Genomic DNA, 21,493 nt, shown 5'->3' on the forward strand with positions numbered 1-21,493 from the left:
CCTAGAAAAAAACAGGAAAAAAATTGGTTGCCAATCAAATGAGGTGGATAAAGTTTCCTTTTATGAGAACAATGTGCTTGTTGGAAACATAGTGGATAAGGTGCTGGGAGTAAGATTACAAGGAGTGTAGCAAAATAAATAGCAAAAGGCCACAGACGGTCCTCTAAATCACCGGGCCAGCTGCTCACCACAGGCCATCAGCTGCCGATGTGCAGTGCCACAGAGGAGAGACATTTCAAGTTCAAGGAGATGTCTACGAGTACAAATGAGCAGTCAGTGAGGCGTGTGTGTGTTTGCGTGTCCCGGTGTCCATCTGTATGCACACTTTGGTGGAGTACAGTGAGTGAAAAGATCCCACAGAAACAACAAGGTGAGGGAGGGGCTCTGGAGAAGAGAAATATTAAGTGAGGATGAAGCTGTTTGTTGTGGCACGAGAGAGATTCTCCCCTATGTAATCCTGGGGAAAATTTGCAATGCTCAGTAATGCTTTGCCAGCAGTGGGTTTGTAGGAAGGAATTGTAAGAGGCACTAGGCTCTAAGTTCAGGTTTGCTCAGGACAGAAAAGAGACAATGGGCTGAGATGCAGGGCAGAGGAAGGTCAACTGACATTCATTATGCCCCCCCAACTCTCAATAAATATTAAATATGTGAAAACGACTCTAAAATTACATGTTAATACTATGTCTTTTCCCAGACTGTAAACTTCCTGTGAACGTCCTCATCTTCTACCTGCAGTTGGTGAAGCTGATATCTATGTTCCTTCCATCCAGTTCATCACCCATGACGGCGATGGCCCCTCACCATTGTTAACCACTGCTTGCTCCTCCCTGGTGTCTCCCGTGGGGGTGACAGAGGTCTGTCTGAACCTCCCTGCCCTTAGCATCTCCCACCCGAGAAAGGTTACTTCATTGAAACCCACTTACTTCAATCATGCACAAAAGGGTATGTGGATGAGGTATATGGATGTTAACGTCTGTGTCCCGACGCTTTGGAGATTGTAGTAGATCATTCTTGTTGTTGAGTTTGTTTTTTTAAAGATTTTATTTATTTATTTGACAGAGAGAGAGAGAACACAAGCAGAGGGAGAGGCAAAGGGAGAAGCAGGTTCCCCACTGAACAGGGAGCCTGATGTGGGCTCGATCCCAGGATCCTGGGATCATGACCCGAGCCAAAGGCAGATGCTTAATCGACTGAGCCACCCAGGCGCCCCCACATTGTTGAGTTTAAAGGTTAAAATACTAGGGTAGTTTTTAGCTCCACACTCTACATTAAAATAATCAAACACCTCTTTCAATAGTGAATTCTACTACTCTTGTTTCCAAGGAAATGGTATCCTGCAGGCCAATGCACGTAATTTGTGTCAAAGGCAACACAAAATTTTTCTAATACAAACACATATACAAATTCAACATATAATGTTATATTCTGGGTGTCTTCACTAAGGCATAGCCTCTGATGCCCTTACATTATCAGTAAAAGGAGGGAATTAGACTATGTCATATGGGAGGTTTTCTCTAGCACGGAAATCTTTTTTTTTTTTTTAAGATTTATTTATTTATTTGACAGAGAGAGAGAACACAAGTAGGCAGAGCAGCAGGCAGAGAGAGGGGGGGGGAAGCAGGCTCCCCGCTGAGCAGAGAGCCCGGTGTGGGACTTGATCCCAGGACCCTGAGATCATGACCTGAACTGAGGGCAGAAGCTTAATGACTGAGCCACCCAGGCGTCCCATGAAGAGAGATCTTAACACATTTGGCCAATTTCTCTGCCACATGCTAAGTTGTACATAGATTTTCTGGCTAGAACTAAGACTTGTGTGTGCTCAATTCTTTTGCATATTTAAGGCAAATAAATCACTGAAAGGAAAAAAGAATATTTACTGAGTACCTACGAAGTACCAGATTTATTTTCCATATACCTGTGCCTGCCTGATGTTATTCTTACAAAGTAGGTATTATTACCATTATTGCAGATTAGTCAATAATCAGGATTTTATTTCATACATATTTATAATTAGCCAAATTCAGTGACAGGACATTATTTCAGTTGTGAAACCTATATAACTTCATGCTTTTTCTAATATACTATAATAATTCTCAAATCTGCATATTTATGGCTTACATTTACAAAGAGGATTAGACCAAAATTATTTCTCTAATTTCTTTCTTTCTTTCTTTCTTTCCTTTCTTTCTTTCTTTCTTTCTTTCTTTCTTTCTTTCTTTCTTTCTTTCCTTCTTTCTTTCTTTCTTTCTTTCTTCTTCTTTTTTTTTTCTTAGTATATGTGCTGCCAAAGCAAGCACTATTTCTCTAATTTCCTAACTGGCAAGTTATATAACCTATTCAATTAAAAAAAAAAAGCAAACCTCATTTCCATCTGGAACTGAGGGTATTAACATCTGTGTACCCCAGAAAGCAGCAAGAAGTTTTATCAATAGCAGTTGACATTTACTATCTCACTTTGATAATTATAGGCATTGTGCTAGGTAATTTATAGATATTTTATTTATTGTGAGGTGAACAACCTCATAAGGTAGGTAGTATCCCTGTTTCATTATTGGAGGAAACTGAGGCTTATAGGAATTAAGTAACAAGTGGCAAATGACTGAACTGGGAATCGATTCCAGTCCTGATCGATGCTAGTCTATGTTCCATGGCCTTTCAAATATTTTAAATTCCTAGGAATCATTACCTTTTGCTACTATGTCATAATAGTGATACTCCAAGAATCCAGCTTCAATTAAAAAATCACAAAGGGCTGGGAGGTGACGTAAATGGAGATAGAAGCAGCCACTACACACCTCAGGCAGCCAGTGCACCAACCTGCTCGAAGCACCTGACACTCGCTACATTCAGAGAAGGGTCATGTCAGCAGACACCAAACTGAAGGGCTCGCAGCTAGCCACACCTGCTTCTACACAAACAGCCTGTGAATAAGCAACACCTGGTTCAGCTAAGTAGCCTTTCGTACGCTGACGTGGCTTCCTGTCTGCCGCTTCAGCAACGTCACCTACTCTAATCCATTTTTTGATCATTTTATTATGTTAATTACATTATGTTCTTCCTTCAAAAAAATAAGTGGGATATTAGGGGGAAAAAAGTTATTATACATATAAGCAAAGGTCCTGATTCTAATTCGGTTCAGCCAACAACAGAAATCACCATCACGTAACTGACTGGATGACTATCCCTAAGAAAGGTAATAAAAATGAAGACCAAGCAGAAAGCACTGGAAACATATTGCTAATTAGTGAAGGTGGGCGATAATGATGATTTAAAAGTACGTTTTTGCTCTCTGGTAATAACATGCCTGTGGAGCATGTAAGTCAACTGTTCACTTCACACACAAGTTTTAGTAAGCCCTGGATGCTTGTGCGTGTGTGTGCACATGCGTGTGTGAGCTGCAGTGGGTGTGGGGGGCAGGTAGGGCTTTAGGGTAAGAATCGAAGTAAAGCAAAAAGAAAATATAACCGAATCAAACTCTTCTATGCCATGAATCCTAAAAATGACTTTAAAAACTAAAGTTCTATTACTCTCATCAAAAAGTCCATTGAAATCAAAGAACTCTTCTCTACATTTATAAAGGGTTTTAGTTCAACTGTTTTTGCAGATATCAATGAATAAAAAAGTATAAAAACTGTAACCAGTAGCTTTTGATCAAAACCTCCCCAACTCCTAAGAACATTCCTCTAGCATATTATGATCGTTAGTTGAAGTATAGTTGACAACACAATGCTACATTGGTTTCAGATGTACAGCATGACTCAACAGCTCTTCGTTAAGCTCCCCACAAGGACAGCTGCCATCCGCCTCCATACAACACTGTTACAATACCACTTACCATAATCCCTACACTGTGCCTTTCATCCCAATGACATACTCATTTCCTAACTGGAAGCCTGTACCTCCCATGCCCTTTCGCCCGTTTCGCCCATCCCCGTACCCCTCACCACTCTGGCAATCATCAGTTTGTTCTCTGTATTTATGGGTTTCTTTCTCCTTTGTTTTTAGATTCCACATGAGCAAAATCATATGGTATTTGGCAGTCTCATTTCGCTTAGCATATTAACCTCCAATTCATCATGTTGTCGCAAATGGCAAGATCTTATACTTTTTAATGTCTGAATAATGTTCCATTATATATATATATTTCATATATATATATATGAAATCCATTCATCTACCGATGGGATACTTAGGTTCCTTCCATGTCTTGGCTATTGTAAATAATGCTCCCATAAACATAGGGGTGCATATAGCTTTTCAAATTAATGGGGTTATTTTTTTTTCCTTTGGGTAAATGACCAGTAGTAAAATTACTGGATCATATGGTAATTCTGTCTAATTTTGTGAGGATCCTCCATACCATTTTCCAAAGTGGCTGCATCAGTTTACATTCCCACCAACAGTGCTTGAGGGTTCCTTTTTCTCCATATCCTTGTTGACACTTGAAATCTCCTGTCTTCTTGATATTAGCCATCCTGACAGATGCAAGGTGACTTATCATCGTGGTTTTCATTCGCATTTCTCTGACGATGAGTGCTGCTGATCATCTTTTCATGTGTCTGCTGGCCATCTATACTGTTTTCTTTTGAAAAATGTCTATTCAGGTCTTCTGCCCATAATAATCAGATTATTTGGTTTTCTAGTGTTGAGTGGCATAAGTCATTTATATATTTTGGATAGTTACCTCTTAACAGATCACTTGCAAATATCTTCCTCATTCAGTAGGTTGCCTTCACTTTGTTGATTCTCCAACATATATCATAAGAGATTCTTAAAAGGCATAGCTTCAAGATAGTTTTGTGCCCCCAAGAAATAAGGTTTTGGGTAAGGGGATGATGAGACACTGTATTTGCCCTAAAATGCCCAACTTTAAGCCTTAACAATTACCTATAAGATAATATTGTTTCTAGTTACCCCATCTGGAAGCCTAAGAAATTTTTAATTGTCTCTCAAGACCACTCATGGTGGGTTAGAATAGAGAAACTCTTAGTAGACCTGACCAGGAATGTTTAATGAATGAATAAATAAATAAATAAATAAAATATATAGTTTTAACTTAAAAAAAAAAACACCTCACCATCTCCCTTGAAAGCTGTGCACCCCCGCTCCAATTATATGTGAATCACAGCAAGGGCAGGGGGATTCCTTGGTAACATTCAGTGTCCTTTCACTTTCAAATTCAGATAGTGAGTGATCTTTGGTTTCACTGGCATAAGTCATTACACATCTCATACGGAGTAAGGTACTTAACTATTACTGTATCAACTGGTACTGAGCATTCATAAGAAGCAGTTCAGTCTAAAAAGTAAATCATTGCCCTAGATAGAGCTCCTGTAACTGTTACTGAGCCCCCTGCTCCAAGCATCCACTGAAAGTTTTAATCCCCACTGCATCACAGGAAAAATTTGGCAATGTCTAGAGGCATTTTTCATTGTCACACTGGAGTTGCCATTAACTTGTATATGCTATTTACATTAGAGGCTGAGGATGCTACTAGTCATCAGAGAAAGCACAGGACAGGCCCAAATATCAATAGTGTGAGTTTGAGAAACCTTGAGTTACAGTCAGTAGAGATACTGGGGTCCTAGTGGGGTAGAAACCAAATCATGCAACACAATGAGTATGGTCACTATCCTGGTAGAGCATGTAATCTGAGAAGATGCACCATTTTACATACCTAATTTTTTTTTCATCCAAATAGGCCACACAACATTTATATTTAAATATTTTTATTTTCATTTCACAAAAAAAAAAAAAAAAAGCAACAGTGTTTGCAATTACACATGCCTTTCAGTCAGTGCTGGTCATATGCAAAACAAGTTATCAGAAATATAAAGAAAAATAAGCCTTCTCCCTTTACAAGTGACACAACACAATTTGCATATATATTATACATACTGTTTTCAAAATTTTCCACAAAAGACAGATTATGATACAAATTTAGAATTCCACCTACAAGCTCAGATTCAAAGAACTGGAGATCCATTTAGGTGTTTAAATACAAAAATGTAATACTTTTACAAGTTTCCAAGTAATTACTTTTCAAAGTATTTGAAAGAGACTACTCTTCATAGCAACATGGAACACTTGGCTTTAATCAAGACGGCTATAAGACTAAGTTTTGTCTCAGTGTGAGTTTGCTGATTAATGCAAATGCTCCAATTATGCTATAATTCTATATATATATATATCTGTATGCACACACACACACACACACACACACACAAGTGTATTATGTACTGATGGTTTATACAGTGCAAATTCTGGAGCATTTCATTCAGCTAAGCCATGACCTTTACTTCTTTGAAGTATTTCAAATTAAGAACTGTTCAGAAATATCACTAATGACTACCATGACTAATTCCAAAAAGGTGCCCCTTTCTCGCTTATTTATGATCAAAGTTACATGTGTCATGAACAAACTCTTATTTTTTTCTACAGCAGCAGGTATAAATAACAGCAAAGTATAGGTTAATTTTTGAACACTAGAACCTGAGAGTTTGATATGGTAAATGGTATCTTTTTGCAAATGTTCTAGGAGTCCTATCAACATTTCTAAAAAATATATATAATAAAATAATATGGCAAATCTTCAGCATTATATTCATTATAAACTGCAGAACAAACGAAGATTGCTCAGAAGCTTGAAGAAAAAAAGCAAGGAAGGAAGGAAGAGAGGCCGAGAGGGAGTGAGGGACTTGACACACGCATTTTCTTTGATGCAGACAAACCTGGAGTCCTAACATTAACCATGTGGTGGGTGAAGAGTTAGTACGACTCAAGAATGCTGAAAGTGAACACGCCAAGTCTGGATGTATGAAACGCATGCAAAAACGTACAGCTGAGGAGGCAACACGGGCTTATATTTTTAAGCGTACATGAGGGTAACATCTAATACTGCAGGCGCTGAAGGCAAAAAGAAAAAACAAAACGGGAATGGTCCAGCTAACGGAGAACTGAGGAGAGAGAAGCAGCCACACAGAAGAGCTCTGGGTAGTAAAGGGCCAACTTGCCCTACCATAGATGGGCGCTGAGGGAGGGCCTGTCCCCCAATTAGTTCTGGAATGATTTATTTTGGGACCCATGTGGTTATTCACCAGAACCGTGGCAATAACTTAAAACATTCATTCCAAAGATCAAAATAAGTTCTATCGGTTACATAAGAACATGCTATCGATGGAAATACGGGAGACTTCTGTAGATAAGTCAGAATTCCAGGCCCCCAAAAGAAGCTACTCGCAAGGGTCTTCACACAAGTTCTAGGCAGCACTGTTATTACTGAAGATTAATCAGCAAAGACCTTTAAACCTACTTTGTACTTAGTATTGTCTTCTTGGCTTTCTGAACTCTCCAAAGTACAGGTCCCTTCTCACCATTTCCTTCAGTTTGAATCAGCATAAGAAATGCTGGATCTGATTAGCTATCCTAAGTCAACCACAGCCAAGTGTCTTCTCCCAACTTATTTGCTCTATACCTGTTGCCATGAGTTACACCACCCCATGCCTTTCAAGTCAGAGGTCAGGGATTCGGTGGGACTTGATTTTTTTTCTTAGATCCATGCACAACCCGGAAAGGGACTATATATTAATGAAAAATAATGAAAAAAAAAAGCAGATTAGATATGTGCTTATATACACTTACATTTTTAAAGGCATATATCCTAGAGAATAAAACAAAATAACCACAATAACCACAACAACTATAATTGGCACTGCTAAATGAAGAAATATGTGGGAAAGGAAGAAGCAATCTATCAATTTATGAAACTGAATTTTCATTAGGTCCCAATAGAGATAGCAATGCAAAGAACTAAATACAAAATGAAACAAAAAACCCACCACTCATATTAAGAATATTCCCCTGCCAAAAATATAACCCCTCCCAAAAAAACAAGTAAATAAACAACACACAACTATTCTACTCACTATTGCCAACACAGGCAATAAGGGAAAGGGGAGAAGGGGAGATTTGTCATACACTGATCCTCAATTTTCATCTTGTACCTAGACATCACGCTAAGACTAGGTACAAAATCAGTAATAGGAAAACATTTATATACAGTTTTTAAAAGTTCATATATCCTGTCCTTTTCCCCTCCCCATAACCCACCCTAATCATTCTCTCCCTTAAAAAAATCACCCCAAATTATAAAACTATTGCCCATGCAGGCAGTGAGGGAAGGGATGCAGAGGAGATTTATCATACCTATGGACCTCCGTGTTTCATTATGTAACTACAAGTCCCACAAAGGACTGAGTACTAAGTGAATTAACACACAAAACGTGGCAAACATTTATATACATTAAAAAAATTTTTACACACACACACACACGCGCACGCACACATACACACTCTCTCTCTCTCTCTCTCTCTCTCTCTCACTCAGACTACACCCACCCCCCACCCCTCCAAAAAAAGAAACTAAACATCTATTCTTCTACCACTGCCGGCCAGGCAATGAGGGAAGGGGAGTAGGGGAGATTTTTCATAGAATCAATCTCAACTTTCAGTAAGTACCTAAATCGTCATGCAAAGGACTAGATTCAAAATGAAGTAAACACCAAAAAGAAGCAGAAACATTTATATACATTTAAAAAACCACCTATCTTACCTAATAAGCCCATTCCCCATTAAGAACTTCAAACACAAAAAACAAACACCAAGTCCTCCAGTATCCTCCTACAGTCGTGCACAGGCTGTAAGGGAAGAGAGAACAGGTTTAACACGCCTCTGGATCTGGGCCTCTGCACTACGCTGCATATCTAAAAATCCAAATTAAAAAAAAAAATCAGTTCAAAGTAAAAGATCAAAACAACCACCAACACCACCACAGCAGACGTATATATACATCTTTTAAAATGTAAACCCAGAAATGCCCCCACCACCCTGCCAAAAAAACCCTCTAAACAACTATGCCGCTAGTCATTGCCCGGATAGGCAATAAGGGAAGGGGAAAAGAGGAGATTTTTTTCATAGAATGAACCTTAATTTTCACCATGTACCTAAATATCCATGGAAAGAGCTAGGTACAAGATGTAGTAACAGAAAAAAGGAACAAAAATATTTATATACATTTTAAAAAGTACATATCCCCACCCTCTCTGAGGAGGGAGGGGTAGAGTAAAAAAACTAATCTAGAACTACTCTAAAACTATTGCCCACAGAGGCAATAATGGGAGGGGACAAGAGGACACCGTCATACATTCAGACCTCCACATCTCATTAGGTACCCCCATGTCCAAGAAAGGGACAGGGTACAAAATGGAATAACACAATGTAGAAACGAACATTGTACATACAGTTTTCAAAAGTCTATATCCTGCCCTTAGTCCCTTCCCACCCCCAAGATCTCAAAAAACCCAAACTACTTGAAAATTATTGCCTACATCGATAAAAAGGGAAAGGAAGAAGAGGAGATTGCTACACATCTAGAACTCCATGGTTCTTTAGGAACCTATGTGTCCAAGTGAAAGACTGGGTACACAGAAAAGCACTATATAATAAGGAAGTAAACACACACACACACACACACACACACACACACACACACATTTAAAGTATTTACCCCCAAACCCACAAAAGAACCCCTGAAACTAATTAACTACTCTACCAGCTATTGCCCACTCAGGCAATAAGGGAAGGGGACAAGAGGAGATTGTTATACATCCGGACCTCCGTGGTTCATTGGGTGACTTCCAGTTGGGATACCCAATGAAATAATACAACTTGGTAGTAAAAACAGGTATATACAGCATGTACACATCCCTCCCCCCCCCCCCCCCCCCCGCCCAAACCCCCCCCCAACAACGACTCTACCAGCTATTGCCCACTCGGGCAATAAGGGAAGGGGACAAGAGGAGAATGTCATACATCCGGACCTCCACGTCTCATTGCGTACTTTGACGTCCTCTCAGGAGGAGGCAGTACGAAATGAATAAGTAATGTCAAGTAGTAGGAAGTCTATTTACATATAAGTACATACTCTGCTTTCTCCCACCCCGCAAAACAAAACAAAACATCAGCTACCACCCAAGAAGGCAATAAGGAAAAGGGCAAACAGGCAATCTGTCATACTCTGAACCTCAATTTCACTAAATATGTATGCACACATCCAAAAGAACATACATAAAATGAAACATAAAGAAAGGGGCATAACACAGATAGACATCTAGAAGGATGATACACAACCCCCACCCCACAAGACTAGATCCAAACAAGAGCAGCTACAACTAATCTGTAGTTACTGTCCATGCAAGCAACAAGGGAAGCAATACCTGGGCATCCATCAGACTTCTGGACTGCCACAGTTCATTAGGAAAATGAACCACGAGAAAGACGAACAAAGTGCAAAATGAAATAACACCCACAAAACAGCAGCAAAAACATTCTGCATGGATTTTAAAAAGAACGTACTCTGTTCTCCCCCCCCACCCCCCCAGTATCACCATCAACTTCCAAAAAAGAAACATCAAGTAACTACTGGGCAGCCGTTGCTCACACAGGCAATATAGGAAGGGCAGAAGAGATTCTCACAGGACAGTATCTCACTCTTTATCAGAAGACAGTACATAGAATGAAGGAAAATAAAAGTAGATCAAAACCACGTATGTACATTCAAAAAGTATATACCCCTTTCCCCACCAAAAGCCATTCAAAGACATCAATCCACTGCTCTATGGGCTATTGCACATGCAGAGAAGGGAAAGGGAGGAGAGGAGATTTATCCCACGTGTGAACAGCCACTTCTCATTCAGGACCTACTGCCAGTGCAGAGAATGAAGCACAAAAGAAAAGAATGCAAAAATTAGCAAAAATACACACATTCTTTTTTTAAAGTACAAATGGAAGTGTGAGAGAAGAAGCCCTTTAGAAAGAGAATTCATTGCAGTAAAAACCAAATGACAAAGGCAAAGGGGAGAAAAAGAGCTCTATCAGACCTATGGAATTCAGATCTCATTTTGCAAACTCCACCCAGGAAACGCTGTCCTCGGCGAGATACATGTCCTGAACTCCTACGCCTTCTCTGCAGCCCCATGAAATGAAAGGGGGTGACATTAAAACTCAGCAATCCGACCACACATTATGGGCCCAGGTGCTTTAGTTTGCACTGGCTTTTACAATACAACTCAGTAACAGGCTACCAGTAATCTGACAAATTCAACACTTAACTTTCATTTCTTACTTTCCAGTATTCAGAAAGGACTCTGTTCGGTCCCCAGGGAGACTGACGCAGCCCCAGAGCCTCTATATACCCAGAACTCCTCTGACAGCTCTTTTGTTCCTACGGAGGCTCAAGTACAATAAAATGAAAACATGAATGGCAAAGAGAATTAAGCGGAACCTGGGATGGAAAGGAAGTTCAGGAACACTCACACAATGGCAACACAGTTTCACTTACAGGGATTTATAGAAAACGATGAGATGGCGGCCGGCCGCTGGGGGTGGGAGCTGACACTACCTGCAGTTTAATGTATCCAATCTCTTGCTGATAAAGAACTTGGATGCCTTAGATTTCTACTTCATCTCCAAAGCACAAGTTTTTCTTCTACAATTCCAAATTCCCAACTTTACCTTTCTTAATCATCCAGCATAATGGGTGTCTTCTATTACGTTCAAGCAGCTCGTCCATCTGCAATGAACATGAACACCTGACCGCGTCACGCTAGGCCTGGCGAGCCACAGGCGCACAGACGGGAGTTCTCAGAGACACCATGGCTAAGTCAAAGTGTGGGGGCATAAAACTTCAAAAGCTACAGTTATGCCTGTTATGTCACATGTTCTACCTATTTCATAGCCTTATATTCCTGACTAAGGGTTGTTTTTGGAAGTGCCATAGAGATGGGTTAGCTTGACATTAAAAATTATGGAATTCTGTGGGAAACAGTGAGGTGAGGGCTACTCTAGGGGAGGCCCACAAACAGAACTACAGCCAGCAGGGATCCCGCATTATGGCAATGAACAGATTGAGTACAAAGAAAGCAATGGATTACAAGGTAGCTCTTCTTTTAGCCCATGTTTTGATAAGAATTTACTTAAACATTACCCTCTGCCCACACACACACATACACACACACTCAGGAAAAATGATATAATTCAAGATAAGATTTGCCATATGCAGAGTTAACACACATTACAGGAGCAATGTAAAGATGGGCAGGTATAACTGAAAAATCTTAACTGATGTTGAGAAGTAGCAAAATTTAAACTCTGTATCAAAGTGGAATTCAGTAATATAACATGGTAAAAAACCAGCAACCAAAAAACCCCTCAAAAGTTTAGTATTTTCCCCACTCTGAAAATATAAAAACACACTAACTTCCAATATCAACTAAACTATTATCCGTCTGCTGAGCACAAGAGGAATAAAGACCTACAATCACCCCAGTTTCCATAAGACATCTTGAGGATTCTGCAATTCTCCGGATATAATATTTTGTACTCTGAACCAGAGGTAAATGTTTAGAAAAGACTAACTTGGGGAAAAACACACTAGGATTAAAGAAAGCTACCTTTAGCTTGCCAGCATTTTAAATTTTAGTATATAAAAATATTTCCATAAAATAAAATATAATTTTATACACAATCCCACATATTTTCACTGTATACCTGCTAACTTAAAAAAAGGTGACCTTTCCCATTGATTCTCTGGAGTGTTTTAAGTGCTCACAAATGGGTATCTACCCTTTTTATGTACACAGATGTTTTCAAACAAAATATTAAGTACTCAAAAATTATTAGGAAGAAAGCTTTTCCCCTAAGAATCAAAGAAACTCAACAATCTAGGTATTAAGTCTGCATAGCTCAAAAAATTCAAGTACAGTATTTCTCCTTTACAAGGAGTGAAAATGCCATACGATTTCGGAAATCTTCCCTTTCTTTCTTTCCTTGGCCATTCCTTTTAATCAGTTAGTTTGGCCATGATAGAAACAAAATAAAACAAAACAAACAAAACCCACTGATTTTTCAACTAAAGAAAAGTACTGTTTTGATAGTAGAAAAAATTCAAAGCCCACCATATTAAATCTGAATCAAGTTCCTTCTATCCCATATTCTCTTTATTCCTTTAAGGTACTATGGTGAACTTCAAATAAAAATGTTCAATTTCTCAAAGGCCCTATTTTAAAATATGCTTCTAATATATGCTACCATAGAACATGAAAATCTACACAGGAGTATGACTGACAGAGCAAGTGTCTATGATCAGGTAACATCAAAGGCAACCTAAACTAATTTTATTTTTAGTAACAGTGATAAAGTCATGATAAAAGACAACAGTACTAACAAAATGCTTGCCACACATGTAGACATATTCTTCTATAACACAAGCTATATCTATGGCAGGGAGTGATAAAGGTGTACAGATTCGGAGAATACTGGAATTCATAAATAAAATAATTATAATTAAAGCTAGCTCAGTTTGAAACATTTTCTTAAAAGGTGAAAAAATAAGTACTAGATATCTGGAAAATTTAATCTCTTATCCTTGTTACTTAGCTTTTCAGAACAACAAAAATTTAAAAATTCTGTAGCACCTGGCTGTTCGGCAGGAAAAAAAAAAAATAGAAGCTATAGATCTTATTTAAACTTTGTTTCGGAAAATAAAAGATTAATCAAAACCTCAAACCAAAGTAGATCTGCACACCTGAGATCAGTTTTCTAACAGTTGTGGGATTCGCAGACTGCGTTACCATAGGTTTTGAAGCTATGTTCTGTACCACACTCAAGGAACATCTATCATCTCTCACCAGGCAGCAACAAGGCCGGCAGAGCAGCGCCGCAGAGGCCGGCTCCCACGGTAGATCTTCCCTTGTTTCGCTGGGTCAGTACTTTCCGGATACTGAGAAGCAGAACAGAACCAAAACAGACGTTTCCCCCCATTTGTGTATCCTCAAAGTAGAAAAATTACTCACTGTTTTTGTAGATGTTGGCATACAGGTGAATGTCATTTTGTAATAAATAACTACGTGCTGCCCAAAGACAATCCGAGAAAGACAGATGAAAACCACAGACGGGCCCTGAGCGAACTAGAACTCCTAAAGACTGCAAACGAGTCGGAAGCAATTCTGACTTCACCTTGGCTTTCTGCAAAAGCAGCAGAGTCCCTGTTAACAAGCTCTCTGAACGGGCAACAAAATGGGGCACAGTCGTGCATGCTACAACCACCACGTCAGAGTTTTGAGGTTCTTCTCCATCCAACGGATATTCAACTGGATGACTTCCAGAGCCTCCTGGACACAGCGAAGCCGAAAAGTTGCCTCTGACTGATTTTCAAAGAACGCCTGGACCTGTAAAAGTTGCATGCAGAAGTATTTCAAAAGAACAGGAAATCATAGGTAACTCTGAATATCCTTTTCTGATAAGTTTAACTGAGTCATGCCTACGCTGAGTTCTTGAAGGAAGTACAGAAAAGGACTTTATTTTTGTTTTATTTTATTTTAATTTTTAAAAGATTTTATTTATTTATTTGAGAGAGAAAGAGAGAAAGCAAGAGAGAGTACGAGCAAAGGGTGGGAGCAGGGAGAGGGAGAAGGAGACACCCCGCTGAGCAGGGAGTCTGATGCGGGACTCAATCCCAGGACCTTGGGACCATGACCTGAGTGGAAGGCAGACGCATAACCAACTGAGCCACCCAGGTGTCTCCAAGAAGTACTTTAATATTTGAAGTATTTATATCAATTCCTGATCACGTATGGTGAAATCTGAGGTAATTTTAAAAATGAATTGCCCTTAGTTCCACAAGCATGAATTTTTCCAGTTTAGAATGAGAAAAAAGAAAAAAAGCCAAGTAACAGTAAATGAAGTAGTCTAAAATTAGAATTAGTGCCCAGTTCTACCTTGGGAATGGAATTCTTTAAAACCATTTTATTACCACTTAAAAAGAGACTTGGCATATGCTGGTGTTAATTCAAAAAATGATCTGTATCAGGCAGATGCAGGAATACTGTTGAGAATGGAATCAGAAATCTTCCTCATCAGAATGTGTCCTCGTTGCTGAGCCCCCGCCCCCAACTTTAAGAAGTAATCCCGGGGCAGAATTGCTGGCACTGACCAAGGCCAACAGAGAGAAGGGGCAGAAACTGGCATGACAAGGCTCCATCTGACTTAGACTGAGCAGCCTAAGGGGAAAGGGTGACCCAATCTCCCTGCTAACATTTTATACAACCAACCTCAGACAAATGCGCCTTTGTTGAAAACAGGTGCGTCGACCCAGCAACAATACTTTGTATGGTATAGGACCCCAGATGAAACCTGAAGAAACACAAATACAAGAGCCAAAAGAGCAAAAACATGAGGCAGCTGCTAGGAAGCAAAGTTCCTAAGTGCAAAAGAATTATTTGACCATACATTATACAGGCCAAAGGCGGACTGGGAGTCCTGCTCCTGGGTAACGAAGCTCAGTAAATCGGAAGTAACCCTACACACATTCCCACTATCAGCGGCAAGGAAAGGTGGGCAGAAAAAGGCAGGAGTTATGGATACCCAGATAAATTATTAATTCATTTAATTGATTCAAAAATCACACCTTACCCCAGAAATGCCATTACTACTTTGAAAGAAAAAAAAAAAAAAAAATCCTCCGCATGCTGTCTGGGTGGCTGTTGAGTTCTTATTCAATCCCTTGGCAATGAAGAGGTATTTTTCAACACACATAACTAAACAGCTCTTCTGAAATAGTCAATGGCCACGTGAAGCGAAGTGACCTAAGAGTCAAGCATGGCTGGGCTTAATCAGTACCCGAATGGAGCACCACTGTCAAACGACTCACATTATGGGATTACATTTACAAGGGTGAAAATTTCTGGGTGTTTCAGTTAAACTGTCACTGAAGCATTTTTCCTCTCACAGCAGATCTTAAACCCTATGAATCAGTACAACATTGGGAAGAGTTTCAAATGAAGAACCGGAGAATATGAAAAATTAGTAGTTATCTGAGAAACTTACTTCTGGACAAGCTTGCTCCAGTTCTCTTTGACAAAATCCCATGCCAGCAAGTGTCCAGGGAAGTGTCGGCCAACTGTTCTAATGATGAAAGACAGCTTTTGTGTTCGGATGGTATCGCCACTAAGGCTATTTTTCATTAACCTGAAGAGCAAAGCAGATGTAGTTTCCAAAATAAGTATTTGTCATGAAGCGATCACTGAACTTAAAATCAGTGCCAGTCTCCTAATTAAGGTTCTGAAGCAATTCAAAGGATGTAAGTTTTGGGTTGGTCTAAGATTGATCTATACACTGAAAACTTGTCATTTTTTTACATGAAGCAGAACTCACCAATAAGATAAGGACTTAAATATACTGTCACACAATAATAAAATTCTTAATGTAGTAAGGACATTTAGGAAATAAATTCAAATAGAACTTATTATAACTCTGAAGACCGGATTTTGTCGTTGTTGTTGTTAAAAACCTTATTTGATATGAGTAGATAGGTACATTGGTACTCTTAAAAAACTGGGCTGTTTGATGTAAAAAAGCAAGAACATTTTAGAATATGCTTTTAATATTAATAGTTAACATTTATCGATACTTTACATGTACTAGATTATGTTCTAAATTCTTGACACAACAAGGCTTCAAATAGAGAATCATTACCTATCTCCACTTTACAGTTTAAGAAACTGAGGTTATTTAAATTGACATCAGGACACAGCTGATAAATACTAAAGCCTGATACTTAAATAAATGCAATTCTCATCTATCATGCTAGAATAACTGTTTCTAGCAGGAAAACACATAACCCCAAAGAATGCAGAACAATTTTTTTTTAAAGATTTTATTTATTTGACAGAGAGAGATCACAAGTAGGCAGAGAGTCAGGCAGAGAGAGAGGAGGAAGCAGGCTCCCTGCTGAGCAGAGAGCCTGATGCGGGGCTCGATCCCAGGACTCTGAGATCACGACCTGAGCTGAAGGCAGAGACTTTAACCCACTGAGCCACCCAGGCGCCCCAGAACAATTTTTAATGGGAGGAAACCCAAATGCCCACCAAGATGTGATGGATTAAATAACATGTGATAGAGCCATATTGTGGAATGGTGTGTAGCCATAAAAACAAATGAAATAAGCTTTATGAATGAACAAGGCAAATCTCAAAGACTGATCACTCACTACAAAGAATGTTACAGAACACCCGGTACAGTATAAACTATGCTCAGTATATAAATACACACACCGGGACAGACGCTGTTAACAGAGAGAAGAGAGTAAGGATAGAAGTGAGGGGTCATATGAGAGGTACTTTCACATTTTATTCCGTTTCCTTAGGTACTGTTTAAATATTTATACTGGGGAATTCATCAATGTACTACTAGTTCAAGACAAAATCATTACTGATTTAAAAACAAAAACTTTTTTTTTTATTTGCTTGGGTCAGAGGCCGGCTACTACTTTAAAGAAAATGACTATAGTGCGTCCTCTGGAAAGTGGGTCTGGACAGGTGCTAAGAACACCTCTAGAACACTAGAAGGATTTACCTGAGCAAAAAGCAATGAGAGCCACGTGCCTCTCCTTTCCTTCCCACTGCTGACTCTCAAGATACCTTCATATTTCTCCTGGTTACCTACAGCTCCTCTACCTGACACTGACTCTTCTTCCTGCCAGGAAACCTCACCTCCTTACTGCCCCTCTCACCCCATGTGAAACTACCACCTCTAGCCCTTCATCTGCTGGATATTAAAAAGGAGGAAAGGTCTGGGGCACCTGGGTGGCTCTATTGGTTAAGCGTCTGCCTTCGGCTCAGGTCATGATCAGGTCTGCTGCTCCCACTGCTTATGTACGTTCTCTGTCAATTGAATAAATACAATCTCTAAGAAAAAAAAAAGGAAAGGTCTGACAAATTCACATGAATGTATAACCCATGGTTTTTACATGTTTTACTGAAGTGTCTGCATTTTTAAAATGATAGCTTGGATAGAGCAATGCCTTGACCAAAAAAAAAAAAAAAAAAAGGAAAGAAAAGAAAAAGCACTAACCAAAGATAACATTTCAAGCAGATCAAAAAGTTCTTAAGCACAATGGAGAAGGGGACTGTGATTTTTGGCATCTCCCAATCTCTTTTAGGCAAAGCCCCTCCTGCCCATCCGTACAGGTCTAGTCCCTGAGACGAAGCCCAGCACATGTGGGCTCCTCCACACACTGTCCAAAGTCAAGGCTAGTCCACAAGTAAAGGCAGAAATAGGGAGATCCCAGAGAAAAGGAGCTCCCCAAACCCAGGAGCACCATGTTTTTATGCTTTTGGTTTTTATATATCATATTGCTTGGGTGGTTTCATACCAGTAAAGTTTCCGTACATCCTCTGAGCTGGCAAGAGCTTCAAGTATTTTATTCTTTTCTGCTTCGGAGTCTATAGAGACATACTTGCTTAACAGGAATGACCAGCCTTTCTCCGTTTTTGCTCCAACCTTGAACACAGTACTCATGACATCAGTAGGTAGGCTGTAAGAAAGGTACGAATATGAGAAAAACAAGGAAAAGAAATCCTGGATACAAAGGCAAGGAATTGACTAGTGGTGGTTGTGGAGTCATAGCACATAACAGAAGAATCTTTACAACTCATTGTCAAGAAAATATTTAACTCAGTGGGCAACGACTTCCCTGGTGGTGTGACCATAAAGACTATCAATTCAACTTAATGCAGTAATTATTCACTGAGCACCCACAAAGAACCAGGCAGACACCTGGTTGGAAGCTGGGAAAGAGAAGGAGACCCAGTCTCTCCCTCTGGGAATTCAGAGGCTATCACAATGTACAGAATAAATCAATGCATTACCACGTATTGTGGTGAGTTCCATGGTGGAAATACAGTGGTGAGAAGAGGGGAAGAAGCAGTTTTCTGGCCTTATTAAGATCTCAGAGCTGGAAAGGATGTCAGTAGGTTATCCCAATCCTCCACCCCAACTCCCATCTGATGCTTGAATCTATTTTCATAATGCCCACTAAGGAACACAGAGAGAACCAGTCATCATCAAAAACATGTCTACTAACTGCTAACTACACTTGCTATGGTATAGCGCTAAATTACAAAAGACTTGTTTGACAGCTCACACCCACACCTATGGCTGCTATAAAAAAGCAGAAAACAGCAAGTACGTGGTGAGGATGTGACAAAACTGGAACCCCTGTGCCCTACTGGTGGGACTATAAAATGGTGCAACCACTATGTAAAACAACATGGAGGTAGCCCCCCCTCCCAAATTAAAAATAGATCTACCATATGATAGAGCAATAGCACTTCTAGTTACACATCTGAAAGAGTCAGAAGCAGTCTTGAAGAGGTATTTGTATACCTATGTTCACAGCAGCATTATCTGCAAAAGCCAAAAGGTGGAAGCAACTCAAATGTCTATCAATGGGTGAATCAAGAAACAAAATTCGGTGTGTATATACCATCTATACCGTATACACACAATGAATATATTCAGCCTTAAAAAGGAACAACATTCTAACACATGCTACAACACAGATGAACCTTGAGGACAAGTGAAACAAGTCAGTCAGAAAAAGACAAATACTGTACATTTCACTCACATAGGGTACTTAGAGCAGAAAACAGAACCGTGGCTGCCAGAGGCTGGGGACTGGAGAAAATGGGGAGTTGTCTGGGTAAGGAGTTCACGTTCAAGATAAAAAGTTCTGGAGACTCATTGCTCAACAGTGTGAGTACACTGACACTACTGAACTGTACACTTAAAACATGTTGAGATAATAAATTTTATGCTTCATGTATTTTACTACGGTTTAAAAAAACAGTCTTATTTGACAATGCAAGTACACAGAATTCACCTACACTAACAGTCTTATAACATTTTTGAGCCAGGATGAAAAGATCCTGGTTTCAGTACATGATACTGAGGTAAGGAAGAGGAAGAGAGCTCATTTGAGTGGAAGGACATGTCACCTTTGAGTTCCGTTGGATGCCACCCAATCGTCAAACAGCTTCATGGCCACAGTGCTGTAGTTCTCGAGGCTGTGGGCGCACGCGAACTCGAGCAAGACTGACCGAAGCTCCCGGGCAGACGGGGGGCCGTCGTCAGTCCAAGTCTGCTGTTCGATTTGGCTTCGAAGTAATTGAAATACCCTGGCCTACAGAGACAAATTGTTAACAATCATTAGGACAATCAGAAAAATCAAGATGGCTAGATCTTTCTTCCCCAATGTTCACTCAGGGAGACAAAAGAGGGTCTAGGTATTACTTCATAAATATCAACTGACATACAAAGCCCACGTACAACTGGGCAAAACCACTCAATAACAAAGACTATACATCAGGTTTTAGAGCCAAGGGGGAGAGGGTCTCTTAATTACATAACACAGAAAGAACAGATGGCTTCACTGCAGTAGAAAACCTGTCTTCTGTGTGTACTCAGTGAGAAGATATTTTCCTGCCAGCAAGTATCACTTATAGCCACTGCCAGAAGCGAGCTGGAACTTTCTAACCTCATGACTTTAGACTCCATAAACCCATAAAACAATGAGAAAAATATACTTCTTTACCGACAGGCAGATGTTTAAATGTCTCTAAATGCAATATTAAAGGAATACTTAAAATATCAGTTAGCTTGATGATGTAACAAATTAATCTAATTGAATTAGCAAGAAAAGGAGGCATGCAGGCAAGAGTTGTTTATAGTTATCTCCCCACCCTCAACTTTTTATGTAAAGTATTTTCAGACCTGTAGTAAAACAACAACAGTAACACAGTGAATACCCATATGCTAGATTCATTGGTTTGTAACACTCATACGCCCCAGAAAATCAGCTCAAATTCTTCACGGAGCATCTTTTTCTTGCAGAGTACCACGGTCAATACCTAAAATGAGTCCTAGTTGGAGCTTTTTAAACTGCTGACGCCATTTTCTCAGCAGACCTTCTCTAAGGAAGTCTCCCATGGAGCTACGAGAAAGAAAAAAAGGAATCTGGGCAAGGAGAAGGACTCCAAGTTTGTGATAATGTGTCAACTCGCTTTTGTTTGCATCAAAAGCAATGAAATAGAGAACAGACACCTTGTGGAATGTGTGAATAACAAAGCCTGCTAGTCATTGAGAAGACATGAAGTGGAAAAATACTTGCCACGCTGATGGATAATCCAAGAGACATGAAAGCAAGGCAGGAGGTCCTACTGATACACACGGCTGCACCGAGCATGCCGCCTGCCACTGGCCTGACGTTCTCAATGGCATGACGGCAAAACATCCCAAATGAATAAAGAATAAAAGAAAATTCAGAGCTACTCAGAACTGTCAAGCAAAAACAAGCGAAGAATGAGAAGAAAAAAAGTTACATGCTTGAGACACTACTAAAAAAAAATTCAGCAGAGAAAAATGTCAGTGAGAGTTTACTAAAACATATAGAAATGAGTAGGGGAAAAAAAAAAAAAACGGCACGTTAAAATACTGGAAGCAAGGGATGCCCAACACTTGAAGAAGCTCAGGCTAATTCCCGAGCAGTTATTCCACTGGAGTGACTGGGTGCAATCTTACTAGTTATTTCTGGTACCAA

At 39.7% G+C, this 21,493-nt stretch overlaps 1 protein-coding gene across 3 annotated transcripts in view; it reads right to left on the reverse strand.

Moving 5' to 3' along the window:
• Window positions 1-10,854: 10,854 nt before the first annotated feature.
• LNPEP (leucyl and cystinyl aminopeptidase) overlaps window positions 10,855-21,493 on the reverse strand; it is a 97,415-nt gene continuing 86,776 nt past the window's right edge. For all 3 annotated transcript variants that reach the window (XM_032845937.1, XM_032845955.1, XM_032845946.1), the window contains 5 exons: window positions 19,893-20,077; window positions 18,269-18,430; window positions 15,943-16,083; window positions 15,168-15,249; window positions 10,855-14,285 (listed from right to left, as the gene is read on the reverse strand). In XM_032845937.1, the coding sequence (XP_032701828.1) occupies window positions 14,154-14,285; window positions 15,168-15,249; window positions 15,943-16,083; window positions 18,269-18,430; window positions 19,893-20,077 (702 nt within the window). In that variant the 3' untranslated portion in view covers window positions 10,855-14,153. The remainder of the gene's footprint in view (window positions 14,286-15,167; window positions 15,250-15,942; window positions 16,084-18,268; window positions 18,431-19,892; window positions 20,078-21,493) is intronic.

The sequence above is a fragment of the Lontra canadensis genome, unplaced genomic scaffold (genome assembly GCF_010015895.1).
Source record: "Lontra canadensis isolate GAN:19392208 unplaced genomic scaffold, GSC_riverotter_1.0 scaffold4, whole genome shotgun sequence".
In the NCBI taxonomy this organism is placed as follows: domain Eukaryota; kingdom Metazoa; phylum Chordata; class Mammalia; order Carnivora; family Mustelidae; genus Lontra; species Lontra canadensis.